Source organism: Etheostoma cragini, chromosome 20 (assembly GCF_013103735.1).
Source record: "Etheostoma cragini isolate CJK2018 chromosome 20, CSU_Ecrag_1.0, whole genome shotgun sequence".
In the NCBI taxonomy this organism is placed as follows: domain Eukaryota; kingdom Metazoa; phylum Chordata; class Actinopteri; order Perciformes; family Percidae; genus Etheostoma; species Etheostoma cragini.
This window is the reverse complement of record NC_048426.1, coordinates 5,368,649-5,386,147: the sequence shown is the minus strand read 5'-3', so window position 1 is coordinate 5,386,147 and position 17,499 is coordinate 5,368,649. Positions and strand designations below refer to the sequence as shown.

General features: G+C 41.1%; 2 protein-coding genes and 1 long non-coding RNA gene across 4 annotated transcripts in view; 2 read left to right on the top strand and 1 right to left on the bottom strand.

Moving 5' to 3' along the window:
- The window catches only part of rtf1 (RTF1 homolog, Paf1/RNA polymerase II complex component), a 13,370-nt gene extending 4,413 nt beyond the window's left edge, over window positions 1–8,957 (top strand). The window contains exons 4-18 of one of the 2 annotated variants that reach the window (XM_034857591.1): window positions 777–978; window positions 1,537–1,654; window positions 2,128–2,239; window positions 2,346–2,478; window positions 2,573–2,750; window positions 2,868–2,950; window positions 3,041–3,128; window positions 3,269–3,376; window positions 3,638–3,715; window positions 3,806–3,927; window positions 5,702–5,759; window positions 6,816–6,893; window positions 7,005–7,106; window positions 7,679–7,793; window positions 7,927–8,957. In XM_034857591.1, coding sequence (XP_034713482.1) covers window positions 777–978; window positions 1,537–1,654; window positions 2,128–2,239; window positions 2,346–2,478; window positions 2,573–2,750; window positions 2,868–2,950; window positions 3,041–3,128; window positions 3,269–3,376; window positions 3,638–3,715; window positions 3,806–3,927; window positions 5,702–5,759; window positions 6,816–6,893; window positions 7,005–7,106; window positions 7,679–7,793; window positions 7,927–8,033 — 1,682 coding nt within the window. In that variant the 3' untranslated portion in view covers window positions 8,034–8,957. Of the gene's footprint in view, window positions 1–776; window positions 979–1,536; window positions 1,655–2,127; window positions 2,240–2,345; window positions 2,484–2,571; window positions 2,751–2,867; window positions 2,951–3,040; window positions 3,129–3,268; window positions 3,377–3,637; window positions 3,716–3,805; window positions 3,928–5,701; window positions 5,760–6,815; window positions 6,894–7,004; window positions 7,107–7,678; window positions 7,794–7,926 lie in introns of both variants that reach the window. The other variant, XM_034857590.1, reaches the window with a different exon arrangement.
- Window positions 4,375–17,499, bottom strand: part of LOC117935451 — a 23,384-nt gene continuing 10,259 nt past the window's right edge. The window contains exons 2-3 of the long non-coding RNA XR_004654765.1: window positions 17,249–17,254; window positions 4,375–4,532 (exon numbers count right to left, since the gene is read on the bottom strand). This is a non-coding gene — a long non-coding RNA (uncharacterized LOC117935451). The remainder of the gene's footprint in view (window positions 4,533–17,248; window positions 17,255–17,499) is intronic.
- Window positions 9,409–15,875, top strand: golga5 (golgin A5). Its single transcript, XM_034857585.1, has 13 exons — window positions 9,409–9,614; window positions 10,879–11,535; window positions 11,933–12,136; window positions 12,229–12,448; window positions 12,547–12,670; window positions 12,766–12,969; window positions 13,129–13,299; window positions 13,489–13,617; window positions 13,768–13,866; window positions 14,003–14,225; window positions 15,129–15,228; window positions 15,350–15,413; window positions 15,505–15,875. Exons 2-13 carry the CDS (start codon window positions 10,887–10,889, stop codon window positions 15,583–15,585), a joined length of 2,268 nt encoding a protein of 755 aa, XP_034713476.1. The 5' UTR covers window positions 9,409–9,614; window positions 10,879–10,886; the 3' UTR covers window positions 15,586–15,875.

The following is a 17,499-nucleotide window of genomic DNA, read 5'->3' as shown; positions in this document are numbered from 1 at the left end:
AACCCAACCGTCCCGTTCTTGTTTTCCTAAACCCAACCGTCCCGTTCTTCTTTACCTAAACCCAACCGTCCCGTTCTTCTTTACCTAAACCAACCGTCCCGTTCTTGTTTTCCTAAACCCAACTGTCCCGTTCTTCTCGTGTGTCATGGAAATGGAAATGGAAACTGCGTCAAGCAAAACCAATAGTCCCAACCAACACATTTAGAATAAGCGCATTTTGATATTGTTACTGACGCTAAACAAGATTTTCAGCGTCCGTAACAACGGTAAAGGCACCTGACCAAGTGTCCGTATTTCACGCGATGGGAGTAAGAATCTTTTGCAACAGGAGCAAACGTTCTGGAAATCTAGTCAGAAATCAGTACCAGTATCCAAGATGAATAAGATATGATTGGCAAGAAAAATATAACTGCATGCATTGGAGTGCCTTATTGCTTTTATAAAACCATTTGGATAACTCAATATCAGTGCCTTACATTACTCATGTTGAAAATAAGCTGCCATTGCCACCTGGTGGTTACAATGCCCAATGCTCGCAAATCAGCTGTTAGTTTTTTTTCTTCTTTTTTAGTCATTTTACAATTTTTAAAAGCATGTCTCACTGCCAGTAGTCAAAATCTTTTAGGAGACATATGAAAATAGAGCACAATGGGGTAAAATAGTAGTAGAATTTGGTCATGCTTAATGTTGCCAGTAGCGATCAGGACATACTGTGACTGTACTCTGGATTATAACTAAAGTCAGCTGTTTTGTGCCAATCAATTGCTTTTTATCAGGCGAGGTGTCCGATTCGGAGAGCAACAGCTCGTCCTCCAGCTCCGACTCGGACTCCTCTGAGGACGAGGTGTTCAGGGATGGCTACGACGACGACCTGATGGGAGACGCGGAGGACAGAGCTCGGCTGGAGCAGATGACGGAGAAGGAGAGAGAGCAAGAGCTGTTCAACAGAATCGAGAAGAGGGAGGTGCTCAAGAGACGGTGAGTGGGGATGATGCAAGAGAGGAGAAGGAGTGATCTTTAACAACAACAAAAAGAGCTTGTTTCAACGAGGGCTGCATATATAGTTCTCTTTAATTTTCATCATGATAACAACTGCTTCAGTTACCATATCGCGCAAGACTGTCAAATGAATGAAAATATCAGTAGAAACTGCATTTAATAGTTAAGTAACAGTAAAAGACTGTTGGAAATGGTTGTCTTTCATACATTTTTTATTATTTCAATAACCAATTTGTTGCATTTTAGCAGAACACTGAAAGTAAAGTAAAAGCGTTTTTATTGCAATATTCAACAGTGTTATAGATATCACATATTTGTCCCATATCATGCAGCACTACTTTCAACATAACACATGAGATGTGGACAGTGAACTAGAACAAAAGAATAAAAATCAGTGAAATGTACTTGCTTTGAAAGAATGTTAATGTTTTTGAAAAGAGCAATAGTTCTTATTCATGCATAAATAAGGCAGTCAGGCCTTTTTATCTATGCTGAGGGTGTCTGTTTATCTACTCAAGACTAAGTTTGTTTTGACAGTTTTGAAATAAAGAAGAAGCTAAAGACGGCAAAGAAGAAGGAGAAAGAGGAGAAGAAAAAGAAGCAGGAGGAGGAGCAAGAAAAGAGGAAGCTATCTCAGGTTCAAGACACACAAGTGGTGAGTCCAGTTAAAACAATATTAGACAAAAATGTGTGACGCTCTGCTCCTCAGAGGCATGCTGGAGGTATTATCAATAAATATATATTCATGGGTACCTGTAATAGCTCAGTTGGTGGAGCGGCCGTCCATGGGGGGGGGGGCCTGGCGGCAGGCCTGGGTTTGACTCCGACCTGCGGCCCTTTGCTGCGTGTCATTCCCGCTCTCTCTCTCCTTTCATGTCTTCAGCTGTCCTGTCAGGAGTAGGGGACAAAAGTGGCCCAAAAAAATCATAATCTTAAATAAATTAAAAACGTATTCATAGTGTACAATTTTTGTCAGTATTTTTGGTAATGTCTCACAATGCCTTTTTTATAGATTTGTTTTGTATTGATTGCATAGCTTTTTCTGTTCTTAGTGCTAATGCAGCGGCAGCATTACACCTTATCCTGAGTTTGTCATTGTGTCTGATTGTACTGTCCACCGCTCTCTAGGTCATGTCTCACAACAAGGAGAGACGATCCAAACGCGACGAAAAACTGGACAAGAAGTCCCAGGCCATGGAAGAGCTCAAAGCTGAACGCGAGAAGAAGAAAAACAAAACAGGTCGGTGTGATTATTATTATTATTTTTTTTTTACTTCTTTGCGATACAGCTATTGTGACAAATCAGTTCGTTCCAAACGCTGACGTGTCATCCTTTTGGCGAGCAGCGGAGCTGCTGGCCAAACGTCAGCCCCTGAAGACGAGCGAGGTTTACTCTGACGACGAGGAGGAAGAGGAGGAAGACGATGACAAGTCATCAGTGAAAAGTGATCGGAGTTCCCGTTCATCGTCCTACGATGAGTATGTTTCCTTCTGCTCCCGCTGTTTTGAGCAATAGTAGACCACAATACTTTTCTTGATTTCAACTAACGTCTTGACTTTGTTCCACTAACAGAAAAGAAGAAACTCCACCAAAGTCGCAGCCCGTTTCACTACCAGATGAGCTCAACCGGGTCCGCCTGTCCAGACACAAGCTGGAGCGTTGGTGCCACATGCCCTTCTTTGCTAAGACTGTGACCGGCTGCTTTGTGAGGATAGGGATTGGGAACAGCAGCAGTAAACCCGTATATAGGGTAAGCTTGGGCTCCAGGAAACGTTTCTGGTACAGTTTTTAAGATCTGGGACTCTTTCAAACTAGTTAAAGTCTGATGAGTGACTGGTTCAATTTTATTTTTTCCTTTTTATGAAAGGTTGCTGAAATTGTGGATGTGGTAGAGACGGCGAAGGTTTACCAACTTGGATCAACGCGAACAAACAAGGGATTACAATTAAGGTGTGTATACAAGTACACACTCAGTTAACAGACCTTTCATTGTCCCTGCTTACCAGAAATGTGACCGGTTTGATTTCAAATCTTCCTCAGGCATGGTGGAGACACACGCGTGTTCAGGCTTGAGTTTGTATCGAATCAGGAGTTTATGGACAACGAGTTCATGAAGTGGAAAGAGGCCGTAAGTGTATTTTGAAAAGCTAAATGATGTGATCTCTAACATCACTTTAAGCACTTTAAGAACTCAAAGTTTCTCTTGGAAACACACAAGGAGCTATGAAGAAAGAGAGTACGAGTTTTGATTCTTTTTTTCTTTTCCAGATGATTGTTGCTGGAATGCAAGTACCGACTCTTGACGAAATCACCAAAAAGGAGCAAACCATCAAAGAAGCTCTGAACTATAAGTTCAATGACAAAGACATCGAGGATGTAAGTCTGTTTCTCTAAATGGTAATTTTTCTGGCCCAGTGATGCAGAACTAAAGTCCTAGACTTGGACTCGAGTCCAACTCGGGTCGCTATTCTCTGGACTGGTGACTCAACTCGGACTCGTCTTTAGTGACTTGGACTCAAACACTGGGGACTCAAGACTTGACTTGGACTCAACAGTTGTGACTCAACTGCAACACTGCTCTGGCTTAAAGCATCCTAGAGTGGAACAAAAACATGTTTTTGTCTTTGCTTGCTGCAGATTGTTAAAGAGAAGGACAGATTCCGAAAAGCGCCGCCCAATTATGCCATGAAGAAAACGCAGTTACTCAAAGATAAGGTAAAGCAAATGACAGCATCTGTCATGGATTTGTCAGAGTTTGTGGCTATCAGGCGCTTGCTTACACATTTTTATTTGTTTGGATTGAAGGCCATGGCAGAAGAGAGTGGAGATGGTGACAAAGTGAAAGTGATCCAGGATGAGCTCAACGAGCTTGAGGAGAGGGCAGAAGCACTCGACAGACAGAGGACCAAGAGCATCTCTGCCATCAGGTACACAAGCTCCAGTTATCAATCAAACGGGATGGAGTTCCTGCTGCCTTCAGATACATGGTTGGAAACATTGAAAACTACTGAAATGATGTTGTATATTATATAAGGTTTAGTTTTATGCATATATATATATATATATATATATATATATATATATATACACACACACACACACACACACACACACACCCCAACCAGAAATGCGTAACAAAACAGATTTCACTAACATAAGTTATTTGTAGTTATTTATGAGTGCCCACTAAAATAATAATACAATATTACAGTTTAAAAATAAACTTTTTATTGTCACAACAGCACAAAAAAACATCAAAATATATTTGATATATAAGTTCTGGTAAATAAAATGTATAAAAATACAAACTGAGATATGGAATATTTTCACACCTGAAAGTCCGGACCAAGGTCCATGTTTTTGTTACACTGTACACATTTGATCGGGTAAGTTTTGATTTCACACTGCAGTTATGCAAGCACACTAAAGATCTCTACGTGACAAAACTACGTCCTGCCGTCATCACAGATGTAAGCTGCGTCTCCAGATACTTAGAACTGATTGGTTTGTAGACGGGCTGCTCCGTCCTCTCCTTTCTTTGTGGCAGTGTTTCCTGCTGACTGCTGCTCTCACCTACCGCCGCCGCTCTTTTTGTTTAGTTGCGATGTTGAGAAGCGAGACACAGGAACTTTCTTACTGGAACATTTATTCAGAGACAACCCGAAACCTAAAACTATACATTTACTACTACAAAACAAGTACACTGCTGATGTATTCTCTGCTCTGATGGCCGACAGCTGTCTGCTCTGAGTGCATTCACCGCCACTCTCTCTCTCATGTAGCCTAACATACTAAGCACCACCGAGCCATTCCTCAAAGGAGCTTCCCCGGCCTGGAACACAAGGAGAGCTTCTTGTAATTGGTCCGAAAGTCCGAACCATTCAGAAATTGCTTTCACACTATAAACGAACTGGACCATGGTTCAGTTTGGTCCGGACCGAGACCACCTCTTTTGATCCAGATCGCGGTCCGAGGCAGGACAATAACGCCCTTAAAGTCCTTGGAATAGAAACCCAATACCAAAAAAAATCAGTGTTGCTTACAGGTGCATTGTAGATCACTCTCTGGTGGACAAACTATGCAACGCCAACACGCATAACATGGTCCAAGGGTGTTTAATCATTTTATTAGTTCATTTTTTAATTATTCATTTATCTGAATCAAAGGCCTTTTAGAACTAACAAAAAAAAGCGACTTTAAAAAAATCTAACACCCCACAGTGTATTTTCTTTGCCTCCCCTTTTGAGCTCAACATTCAAAATACTAGACAAAAAATGGTATCCTGAGAAAATTCGATTTTGAAATCCACTTTTATTTGGGATAGCTCCATAGACCTTCATTCATCCTGCACTTGCCCGTGAGCGCCCTCATATGGAATCAGAGTGGAACTGCAACCAGTTCAGAAGCCTGAAGTTTTCCGAGAGTGGAGGTTCTCCCTTATTAGACAATCTCTGATGTCACCTAAAACCTTTCACTGGTTGATATAAACATTAGTTTGCTGGGAAGGAAAACAAGTTTTGTTTAGAACTAGTTCCACAACCTGTTCCACAGACACACAATACAACACAAAGAACGTGGGATTAAAATATATCCAATATGTACATAAACCAGAGGAGTGTTTCATGTCGTGTCTTGAGAAACACAATGCTCCACATATAATGACTCTTTGTTTTAAGAGATTTTTTTTGATTTATCATCCAGCTACATCAATCAGAGGAACAGAAGCTGGAACATCGTAGAATCTGAGAAAGCCCTTGTGGTAAGTGTCTGCCTCCTGAAGCTTCACCTTCTTGTTCGACTGATCACTTTTTAATATTAACACTGGGATGATGAAACATCTGTAGCACCTGATTATTTAATCTCAACAAAATTAATGATTATTGTAAATATTGTTGCTTTTATAGTTTAAATGGAAACTGTGTTTTCACATGTAAGCCGTTTGAGGGGCCCGAAAATGGATTCGTTTTAAATCATCCATGACTTGTTCACATGCTGTAGTTTCTGTTTGCACTGACTGGGTGTGTGACACAAGTACAACACAAATAGTCCTGAACGAAAGGATCAGGCTTTGAATGAATGAACTGCGTTTTCTGAAAACTGGTTAAACTGGTTGGTATATTTACTACCCGCCAGCATCTTAAAGCTGCAGTGGATAGAAAGCAAAACACACCAGAATTTGAAGTGGAGTGAGACCTCTTCCTGCAGCTCAATGTTAACACTCTCCCTCTCTCTAATGACCTGGGATTGACCAAAGTCTTCTGTCACAGGCCAGATTTTCTAAAGCCTGAAAACAGAGCCAAGGCGAGATACAGAAGTCTAGTTTTCCCTCAGACCACTTGAATTACAATATGCTAAAAGATTATCATTGAATTTTTGCCCAACAACGCCAAAGTGCCTACCACAGTTTTAAAATGCTGCCTTACTTCGGATGTTTTCCTAACGTAGCAGCACTCCAGTGTTGGTTCATAACATTACACTGCTAAAATGTCAGGTTCCTGAACCCCTCACCTATTGCATGTTTAGGGGGGAAATTATTGACCTGTTGATTTTACAGTTTTTTGTTTTTTTTGTAACCATTATAGATCAGTCAGTGGTCCAAGCTATCCTGCGGTTAAAACAGCCATTATTTTTTGGGCATTTTCGGCCTTTCTTTTTGACAGGACAGATGAAGACACAAAGGGGAGAGATAAGGGGAATTACACGCAGCAAGGTTGGAGCCGAACCTGGGCCTGCTAGCCGAGGAACAAGGCTGCATAGGGGCACCTGAGCTATCTGGCAGCCCAAAATAACCCGTTTTTTATTGGTTTTCACACAGGCTGAAGGACAAAATGCCAAAAACCAACAAATGGACCCGTTCACACGAAGACAGTGCAAACCCACCATGGTGTCTAATGTAAGATTCCTATATGTATCTTACAAAATATTCCATATTTGTACAAGGTAATAAGCCCTGCTGAATCTAATTTTGCTTACCTGTCAACCTGTTCCTTTTTGTATCCTGCAGGCCAGAGACCCGTCCGTCCACGCAGCAATTCTTGCCCACCTGAACCAGAAGTACGGCTCTGGGTCAGCACAAGATCCACAAGGAGCTGACAAGGACAAACTGGTAAGCAGGACAAGCCCCAAAAGACATAACAGGTGTTTTGAAATGTAAAGTCAGATATCTTTACTTATTTAACTTGTGCGGAAAATGCACAAATCCTGATTGTAGTCCTGTTCCTGTTCCAGCTGGGGCCCGTGTTGTCTGTTTGGTTTATATTGGTTTATATATATTTTGAGTCATCACAAAATTATGTCTTACTATGACTGTCCAGTTTCTGATGAAATAAAAATATTCCTAATAAAATTATGCACTTAGATATCTAGCTATAATGGAGAGTTTGTCCGGTAAGTTTTATCAGGAATATTTTTTTTTTGTATTCTAAGAAATAAAAACAGCCTTTTTTTTAATGACTTGATGGACAAGAATTCATTTTAAGGGCTCAGCTGATATTATAAAACTTTATTGTGATATGTGTTTACAATGCATTTTTTACAGAGACAAGTTTTTTTTTGGTTCAATGTGCAGTAAAGAGAAGGACAAGCAGAAAATAACTTTTTGCTTTTGCAGATGGAAATAAACCTTTTTTAATTTTAAAATCTAAAATGTGTAATTTTTCCTTTCTTGTTACATTCTAGGGTCTACCAAACTCAAAAGACAAAGATGGCCCCAAGCCAAACACTGACCTCTCAGAGGACTTGTTTAAAGTTCATGATTTTGACGTTAAGATTGACCTCCAGGTTCCCAATGCCGGTGAGAGGATTTCTTTTTTCCAGTGCTCAGCCTGGATGTATATTTTACTTGGCTGCAGTACAAAGGATGTTGGTAATGTTAACCATAGCACTTTAGAAACAAGACGTATGAATATTGCTCTTGTGTTCTGCAGAGGCAAAGTCTTTGTCCGTGAGCTCCAACGCACTGCCGGTGAAGGACGGCGCTCCCCGCAGGTCCCTCAACCTGGAAGACTACAAGAAGAGAAGGGGGCTGATCTGATGTGGTGGTCCATCATTCAGTTACCACATTGCATGTGTAATTGTGTGTGTGTGTGTGTGTGTGTGTGTGTGTGCGTGTGCGTGTGCGCGCGCGCGTGTGAGAGAGAATGTGTGTGTGTGAGAACGTGTGTTTGAATGTTGTTTCCATAGACTGTTTATCCAAACACAGAGGAAATACTGATTGAGAAAAGACAACTCTTTTCTCAAAGGATCTCGGAAGAAACTTGTCCAAGATATTTGTTGTTTTATTTTTGCATTATCACACACAAAAATTAGTTGAATTTTTTTTTTTTTATAAATGTATTGAACTTTTCCCACAACTCTTTTGGATCTTCTGGAAATCCACTTTTTTTTATGAAAGGATGCAGCGCTTGTGGACTATTACTTTCGAACAAGGACACTATTTTAGGAGACTGAGATTGTTGAGGCAATTCGGAATTACTGGATTTCGAACGGAGCTGACCAGCTTGTCCTCACCAATAAATAATTATTGTTGTAAATCCCCTCCTCCCCTCCAACCTACATGTGATCATCTGCCCTTGAAGTCCATCCTGAATTTTTGACAGCGTCGTGTTTTTTTTGGTAGATCACCATCTCTGACTCGACCGTGACGCCGGCCCTCCATGGCAAATGTGGAAAAGTTCAGTTTGTGTCAACTGGACATGTATCACTTTTTAAGTCTTTGAAACGACCCGTTTTAAGAGGATCCTTTTCTATGACTGGCCTGGTTATAAAAGTGTTGCTTAATTTCTGTTATCGCTTTGTTAATTGTTCGAGGGGTAACTCCCCTGCCCTTACCTCCCAGAGAAGATTCTATGTGTTATTTGATTGTGTCCATAGTCAGTTTATGTATTGATGTGGCATGCCATGTAAATATGCATTTTGGAGTGAGTGCGCAAAAAATAAAGAGGCACCGTTTCATAAATTCTGTGTCATTTTGTCATTGTCACCTGCTCCGGTTGTTTTATCTTTTTAAGATTGAAGCATGAAATTTAATTAACCAGACTTAAATTCCATGATTTTACTTTATTGTTGTTTTGTGTAATTAAGTACTTTTGTTTCTGTTTAAATTTTGGTGTTTTCTTTTTAAGTTCAATTTTACTGTACCTAACATAGCATCCATTATTATGGTTTAATTGATGGTTCTCACACGCATGAGATATTGGATGTGTGGCGATATTTACATACTGCTCTGGCTTTGTGTTCCTTATTTTGAAATTTCCAATGTTTCCACTGAAAACAATGTCGCCTTTTAAAAATACTTTAATTTAAATTTTTTAAATTCTATATAAACGTTAATATTACACAAGTTCTAGTAGATAAAGGTGCATTAAAATGCCAAACAGCGTTTTTTTTTTTCTCCCTTTTCTATCAGGCTATTCTGGAGTCGCTCTGTTGTTGGGTCCTTGCTCGCAGGGCTTCCTGGTCCACGTATTGAGAAGATCATCATCATCATCTTTGACAGATGATGATATTTGACCGTGTTTGTTCAAATGCTATTTGTCTTTCATATCCCCAAGTTAAACCCTGGCAGTAGCCTGGTGACCTGAGACATTTTGACATTTGGAAGTCGATTCGAGCGGTACGTACCGTTAAAGGCTTTCCTTTAGTAGCTAGCTAGCCTGTTAGCTTTAGCAGTGATGGAGTTTATCCAGAACCAACTCTGTTTACATTATGATAAGGTTAATCCCGGTTGCTGACGACTCCTGTAGTAACTCCCATTTATTTGTACCAGAAACAAACACTCTCGTTATAGTTAGCGTTAGTTAGCTTTGGCTCTGTTGAGTTATTAAGCTAGCATGCTAACGTTAGCTGTGCAGAAATTGTAAAAACTGGGGAGTTCAGGGTCTCAGACTGCTTCCAGAGACCGGAAGACCACTGTCCTTATGTGGCTCCAACGCAGTCTTAACCCTAACTATGTTTCACTTGTTCATTCTGTTCGTTAAAAAATGACACACTGCTAATTTTTGGATGAGGTGTACCTAGATAGTTCGTGCTCGTGTGTGGTACGAATGCACCTACTGTGTAAGTCACTATCGACAAAAGCGTCTGCTAATTCATTTAATGTAAAATTAGATGGATGGAGAAAAGTGTGACGCAGATTGGGAAGCATGTCATAAGGCCCAGGCATAGTCAATTAATACAAATTGTAACTTTTTTACAATATAATTGTGTTTTTCACATTTGTTACCTGATGTTCCCTATATGTGTGTTTAAAGTATGGAACAAAAGGAACCTATATATATATATATATATATATATATATATATATATATATATATATATATATATATACAGTATATATATAGTGCACTGTATTATTCCCCGATGTTGTTACTTTGCAGCAATCATGACTTTACATTGGACATACCTACAATAGAAGTGTGGCCCTTACAGCTTGATTTGCCTTTGGCTTTGAGCTTGTTTATTCAGGGTAGTTGAGAGAAGCTGAGAGCCACATTTAGGTTCGCCCTGACCAAACTGGGAAGTTGTACCCAGTACCAACACAGTATGCTCTCAGGGTTTAAGGGCCAGAGTCAAGGCAATCTAAGTGGTGGTAATGAGAGAGGGGCAAGTGCTTCCCTTTCAATTTCCCTGGCCAGATTTATTTTGTTAGTCTGGGGATCGAATTGGCAACCTTCTGATTCATCATATGTAAAGTCACACTTTGAAATGATTTAGAAAATACAATTTTTTTGTGTCTTTTTTTTTTTAATCCTTTGGGAATATGTTAAAACTCTGCTGAAATAAATATCTAATAATTAATCATAGGATGTTAGAACCTGTAGTCAGCAAAAACTGTGTTATTTCATCCTCAAATTGTACTGTCATGTTTCTGCCTTAAGGATACAAAATGTCTTGGTTTGCTGACCTGGCTGGGAAAGCTGAAGACTTCCTGAATAAAGTGGACCAGGGAGCTGCCACTGCCCTGACCATCAGCCAGGAAAGAACATCCTCCTTTTCATCATCCTATGAAAAAGACTCAATTGTGAAACCTGAATATAACACGGCAGGGTACAAGACCCCTGCAGCTGTGAAACCTCATGCCTATGCATCCTTTGACCCACCCAGCTACGTCTCTGCAGCAGCCAGCAACGTTAAGAGGTCCAGTGCTACCCTGCTGGCTGGTACTGCCAACATGGCCAGTATTCCCCCTGGTTCTGGCAGCAGTGCCCCCAACTCTGCCAAGACCTCGTCTGGCTTTGTGAGGCCCAAAAAGAGCGAGCAGGATGTGGACGATGACATGCTCTTTGACTTTCTGAACAGCTCGGACCCTCCAGACAGCAACAGGAGGGATTCAAGAAGAGAACACGTTAAAGTAGCGGTTCCAGTTACTGAGACCCAAAACCCAACGCCTCCGCCCATCGCTCCTCATACCACCTCCTCAGCCCCGTCGACGCCCCCCTCCACTCGGGGTGTATCCAGGGCCTCAAGCATGAGCTCACTGTCTGCGCACAGCATCAAAACCTCAGAGGAGAGCTCCGCTAAGGAACAATGCCAAGGTTGGATTAATTATGACCTTACTACAATATCAGACGTTTTCATCATTTTCAGTCAGTGTTGGAAAAACTGTTCCTTTTTCATAAAGGAGTAGAAATACCACTGTAGAATATTGGTCTTTAAAAACTGTGTTTGATATCTGTTATACACTAGATCTAAAGTGCTCATTGCTCATGAGTTAAGTAGTTACTGGGTTTTTCATACTGGCACTCTATTTTGACACTATATCAAGATTATATTTTTTATAAGATATCTAGACATTATTAATGTGCATACTGAATATTATTGTAGATAAAATACTGTAGATAAATGGCTGTACAACATAATTTATTTACATAAATGTAGGCCATACATCTGATCTTCGTGTGTTTTCTCTTCACCCCTACCTGGCCACCACAGACACACCGGAGAGTTCCGACTCAGGCTTGGCTGTCACTCAAGAGCCTCCTCCTCCTCCTCTTCCTCCTCCTCCCCCCACAGAGGAGCCACAAAGCCACATCCTGTCCAGTCTGCGTCTGGAGAACCAGCTGCTGCGCAGTGAGGTGTCCTCCCTCAACCAGGAGATGGCTTCAGTCATCCAGAGGGCAAAAGACTTACAAGATGGTAAGGGATGAGGCAGATCAGTGACAACGATGGCCTTTCTGTATGTCCATCGCTCGTTCTGTATTGATTAAGTGGTCTCTCTACTCGCGCAGAGTTGAACCAGGCTCGTCTACGTGCAGACAGATGGAATTCGGAGCAGTCTCTGACTGACCGGATGTTACGGGAACACCGGTCGAAGGTTGATGACCTAACAGAAGCCCTCTCTGCCAAAGACAGTCAACTTGCAGTTCTGAAAATTCGACTTGATGAAGCTGATCAGTTGCTGACTTCCCGCAGCGCTGCATTGGAGGAGGCACAGAAGGAACGGTCAAGGTGCTCTTTTGTAACCACTTTTTTGAAATAGAGATCAGATTTAGCTTTTTATGAATTGGTTCAGATATTAATTTCCTTTTCTATTTTTTTTATTGTAGAATTATGCAAGACCACACAGAAGGGAGCAGCATGCAGTGCCAAGCTCTTGAAACGATACAGCAGAGGCTGCGCGAGGTTGAACTGGCCCTCAGGAGGGAACAGGACAACTACCGGCAGATGCAGGTGCGAAGAATGCCATTTATCTTCCGTTTGCATGTAATAGGTAACTGACTGGACACATGGAAGGGATTACACTTCTTAACTCTGTTCTTGTGTAGAGTGAGAATGCCGGCCGTCTGTCCAAAGTGGAGGCTGAGAGACAGACCCTTGCAGAGACAGTGAACGCAGCTGAACGGAGAGCTGCAGAGGAGAGGATCAGGGTGGAGGACCTCCAACTGCAACTTAAAAGTGCCAAAGCTGCAGCTGAGGCTGCCAAACAGGAGTTACAAGACTACAAGCACAAAGCTACACGCATCCTACAAGTGAGACTTGCTGTCTTTTGCATACACAGTGTAGTGTAGACAATTATGTTTTCAAACCATCTTTATTTATTTATTTTTCACAGATTTAGAAGTTTTTTAAGATAGTTTTTTCCTGTAAGCTTTTATCTGCTTTTCATGATATTTTAAATGGTCTTGTAGTCCAAAGAGAAGTTGATCAGCAGTCTGAAGGAAGGATCTGGTCTGGACACTCTGGACGGCAGCGGGGCCATGGCCCTGGAGCTGGAGGACCTGCGTCACGAGAAGGAACTGCAGAGGGAGGACATCCAGAAACTACAAGGACAAGTGCACACACTTCGGATAGAAATCCAGGTGAGATGCTCTCAATGGCTGACACTATGGGGTGTAGATTCATAGTAATGTGATGATGTAATGATCCCTCTGTGGAAGTATAGCCTGTCCCGCTGTATAGCTCATTGTTTGTATACTGCTGCAATATTTAAAATCTGCAGTTGAAATGTTGTTTCAACTGGAAAAGTGAGTCATGTTTTTCTCTCACAGGATTTGGAGAATCAGGCACTGACAGAGGCCGAAACCTGGCGGGAGCAGCAGCTGCAGTTAGAGGAGCAACAGGCCTTACAGAACAGAGCTAAGCAGGAGGCGGAGGCCGAGGTCGAGCGATACAAACAGGTAAGGGGAGCCCAATGCTTACCTAAAATGGCAGCTTAAGAAAATTACCAATTATCACAGATATTTTTTGGCTTTTTAAAATGACATTCATAGATTTGACATGTCTGATAAAATTCCTAATATTTGTGGGACGTTTGTATTGTGCTGTAGGAGCTGCAGTACCTAGAGGAAGAGCAGCATCGAGCCAAAACCACTCTGCAGAGCAGAATCAAGGACAGAGAAGATGAAATCCAAAAACTCAGGAACCAGGTCTGTCCCTTTACAGTTTAACAGTGCAAGTAAATCCAGAACCCTCTTCCTGGTTCAGAGCTTGGCCAACATCTGGTTTATGTCAGACAGACAGAAGCATGCAATTTGACAAAGAATATTGATGATGTGCTTGCAGTTGACCAACAAGACTCTCAGCAGCAGCAGCCAAACAGAGCTGGAGAATCGTCTCCACCAGCTGACAGAGACGCTGATCCAGAAGCAGACGATGCTAGAGGCTTTGGGCACAGAAAAAAGCTCCCTGGTCTTTCAGCTGGAGCGTCTGGAACAGCAGCTGAAGAACACTCAGGGAGGACAAAGTGGAGGGCCGGCCATCAACATGAGCGGTCTGGAGGGACCAGGTAGGAAAAGCTTTGATGAGAGATAAGTGTTTTTGTTTTAAAACACGGGATTGTTAAAGCTCATATTCTGCTCATTTTCAGGAATATAATTGTATTTTCAGGTTGTACCAGAATAGGTTTCCATGGTTTCATTTTCATAAAACACCATATTTTTGTTGTATCGCACATTGCTGCAGATCCTGTTTTCCCCTGTGTGTTTAGGTCTCTGTTTTAGCTACAGAGTGAGACATCTTCCTTTTATACTATCTTTGTTGGGAGTTGCACATGCTCAGTAGCTCGGTAAGATCCCATCAGCTAGATAACTCTTTCTCCAACTTTGGGCAGGATTAGCTGGGAGACTTCTTCTAGACGAGGGGCACTTGTGGAATACCTGCAGAACAGGGACAGGAAGTAGTTCTTTTGGAGATGATGGTCAACTAGTGGGTGTTGTAGCAGTGTTTTGACATTGAGAACAAGCTAGCATTCTAGCGCTAGCATGCTACGGTTAGCCACCTCGTCTCGGCTTGTTACGTAGAAAGAGGACATTCAGAAACCGTATCTCACTCAAAGCACCATGCATAATCTTTTTGGGTTGTATGCACGCGGAAGCACCAGAGACACAAAATAACAACCCAAATCCCAGAAAAGTGATGTTTTTTTTTCACTATATGGGCACTTTAAGAGGCAGTGATGTGGATTTCCTTTCCCAAATACTAACTTGATATTGACATATTTACACAATGCTTCTATGAGACCACAGCAGACAAGAAACACCATGAAGCTAAACGGTTGGAGATGGGGTTACAACATTTTTTAAAATTTTTTAAATCGCTTAGTGAATCCTGTGTCTCATTAAGTTTAATAGTTGATCAGATTTCATCCTTCTTACCACTGGCAACTGCCTTCTGTGTGTTGTATCTTCAGTGGCACGACAAAGAAACACGCCAGTTCTTTTCAGTGATCAGGACAGTCCAGGAGTGTATGGCAAAGTACGCCAGGCAGCCAGCACCATTGACCGTTTCAGGTAACATTTCACACTTGTTTTTTTTGTCCTCACCATTACTGTACCGATTACATTACCGATTACACCGTTTCCAGTATGAGATATGATCCCCAGTGATAACATGATTATGTTGTCATTTCAGCATTAGACTGGGTATCTTCTTGAGGCGCTACCCTGTGGCCAGAGTTTTTGTTATCCTGTACATTGTGAGTATTTGAAAAATATGATGTACTGTTTCCGTCTTCTTAAAATAATGAACAATATTTCAACTATATTACAATATTTCAATTTTCACAGGCGTTGCTGCACCTGTGGGTCATGATTGTTCTCCTGACTTACACACCCGAAATGCACCATGGACTTCCTGATGGAAGATAGAAGGCTTGAATTTTAGAGTCAACTCATGGCCTTCAATGTAAGAATGGTCCAAGCTGCTGGAATATGGACTCTGGGTCCTGACTCTCCCTGTTTTGCACAGAAATGCTATGAATTAAAGACATTTCCCCTGCTTTATTTTTAGAATAATGTGATAAGAGTGTTCTATGGTAATGGTGGTCTGCTGAAAGGACATTAAATCAAACATGATCTCACATTTGTTCTTCTAATCATCTGCTTTTAGATATCTGGTCTCTTGAGAGATTGTATTTAACACTATGTAAAAAAAAAAAAGGAAGTATCTTTTAATAAAGAATTCGAAGAAACAACACAGCCTGGTCCTTTTCTAATACATTATCTGAGCCACAAACCACATGGGGAACTTTAAAGGTAAAGTATGTTTATTGATGAGAAGTACAACTCAACATGTAAAAACGGCAGCGTACCTGTTCCCATATTTCTAAGATTTTATTTCCAAAATTAGGCCCAAATATTCCCACATTTCCTTTTCATAAATTTGTATCACATTTTATCCCCCTAACTCTAACCTTGAAAAATGTTGTGGGAGAATAGGGCTTACATTGAAGGTAAATGTAGGAACGCAAGACCTTATTTTGGAAATGTGGGAACATAGGGCTTAATTTTAAGAAACGTCTTAGAAATGTGGGGCATAGGGCTGTGGGCATAGGGCCTAATTATGGGATCATAGGGTGGGAACATAATGCTGACCCTGTAAAAAACAGTAGCATAATGTCTTCTGTGACTCTGGAGAAGCATTGTCAAGTCTGAGTAAAAACACTGCTCAGTCACCTCGGGTTCTATACGTGGACTTGGAGACTACTACTTTTAATCTGTGAAGTTTGAAAGATGTGGCCATTAACCTGCTGGATTGAGGGTCTAACAACAAGGTTGGTTGCATTTCGGGTAGATAATAAACCCTGACAGTTCCCTAACTTTCACTCTGTGTTGTCGCCGTTCTCAAACAGCGTTTGCTTTTTCGTGAAACTACAAAGTTCAAGCTAGCTGGCTACATGCTGAAAATGTCAAGTTCTGAAAAGAATTTGGTTTGTGCAATCAGGCAAGTCAGCTCAGTTCTGTCAGGGAATGATTGTAAAGATATACATGAATATGTTTGGCATTTTCTATCTAACTGACGTTATGGGACCGTTGGTGGGACTGGTGTATCGAACACACCGTGGTACACAAGCAGTTTACCCATGTATCCAGCTGGTTTAACCCTCCTTTTGTCTTCTGGTCAAATTTGACCCCTTTTGAAAAGGTTTGGGTTTCTTTCAAACAAATTGGCATTCTTCACAAGATAATAAAAAATCAGTTCACTACTGTAATTGAATTTGGAGAATAAAAAAAAAAGGACAAATGTCAATAAAAGTGACCAAAATGTGAACAAATGTAAAAAACAAACAAACAAAAAAAACAGACAATGTGAAAAAATGCCAAACAAAGTGACAAAAATGCTTTAAAGACTTAGGAACAAAAACACAAAGATGTCAACAAATGTTGAAAAAGTGACAAAACCATCAGGGGAAAGAAACAAAAGGGTCAAAAAGGACAACCAAAACAAAATGTTGACCAGATTGTGGGTGACATTTGAATTCTTTACAGTATACGGAATACATGCAGTGTAGTTTCCCTAATTCCCTGTAACGTAACCCTAACCCTATCCTAACCTTAACCACTCAAGGTCAAATGCCTAACCCGGGTCTTGGAGTGACCGTAGTGGAATTTGGGACACTAAACTGCACGTATGCAGCCCAAACATTCGTTAAAGGTGCCCTGCCACGTATTTCCTTACTTTGTGGTAATATCTGAATTATAAAGTATATATACACTCACCGGCCACTTTATTAGGTACACCTGTCCAACTGCTCATTAACACTTAATTTCTAAGCAGCCAAT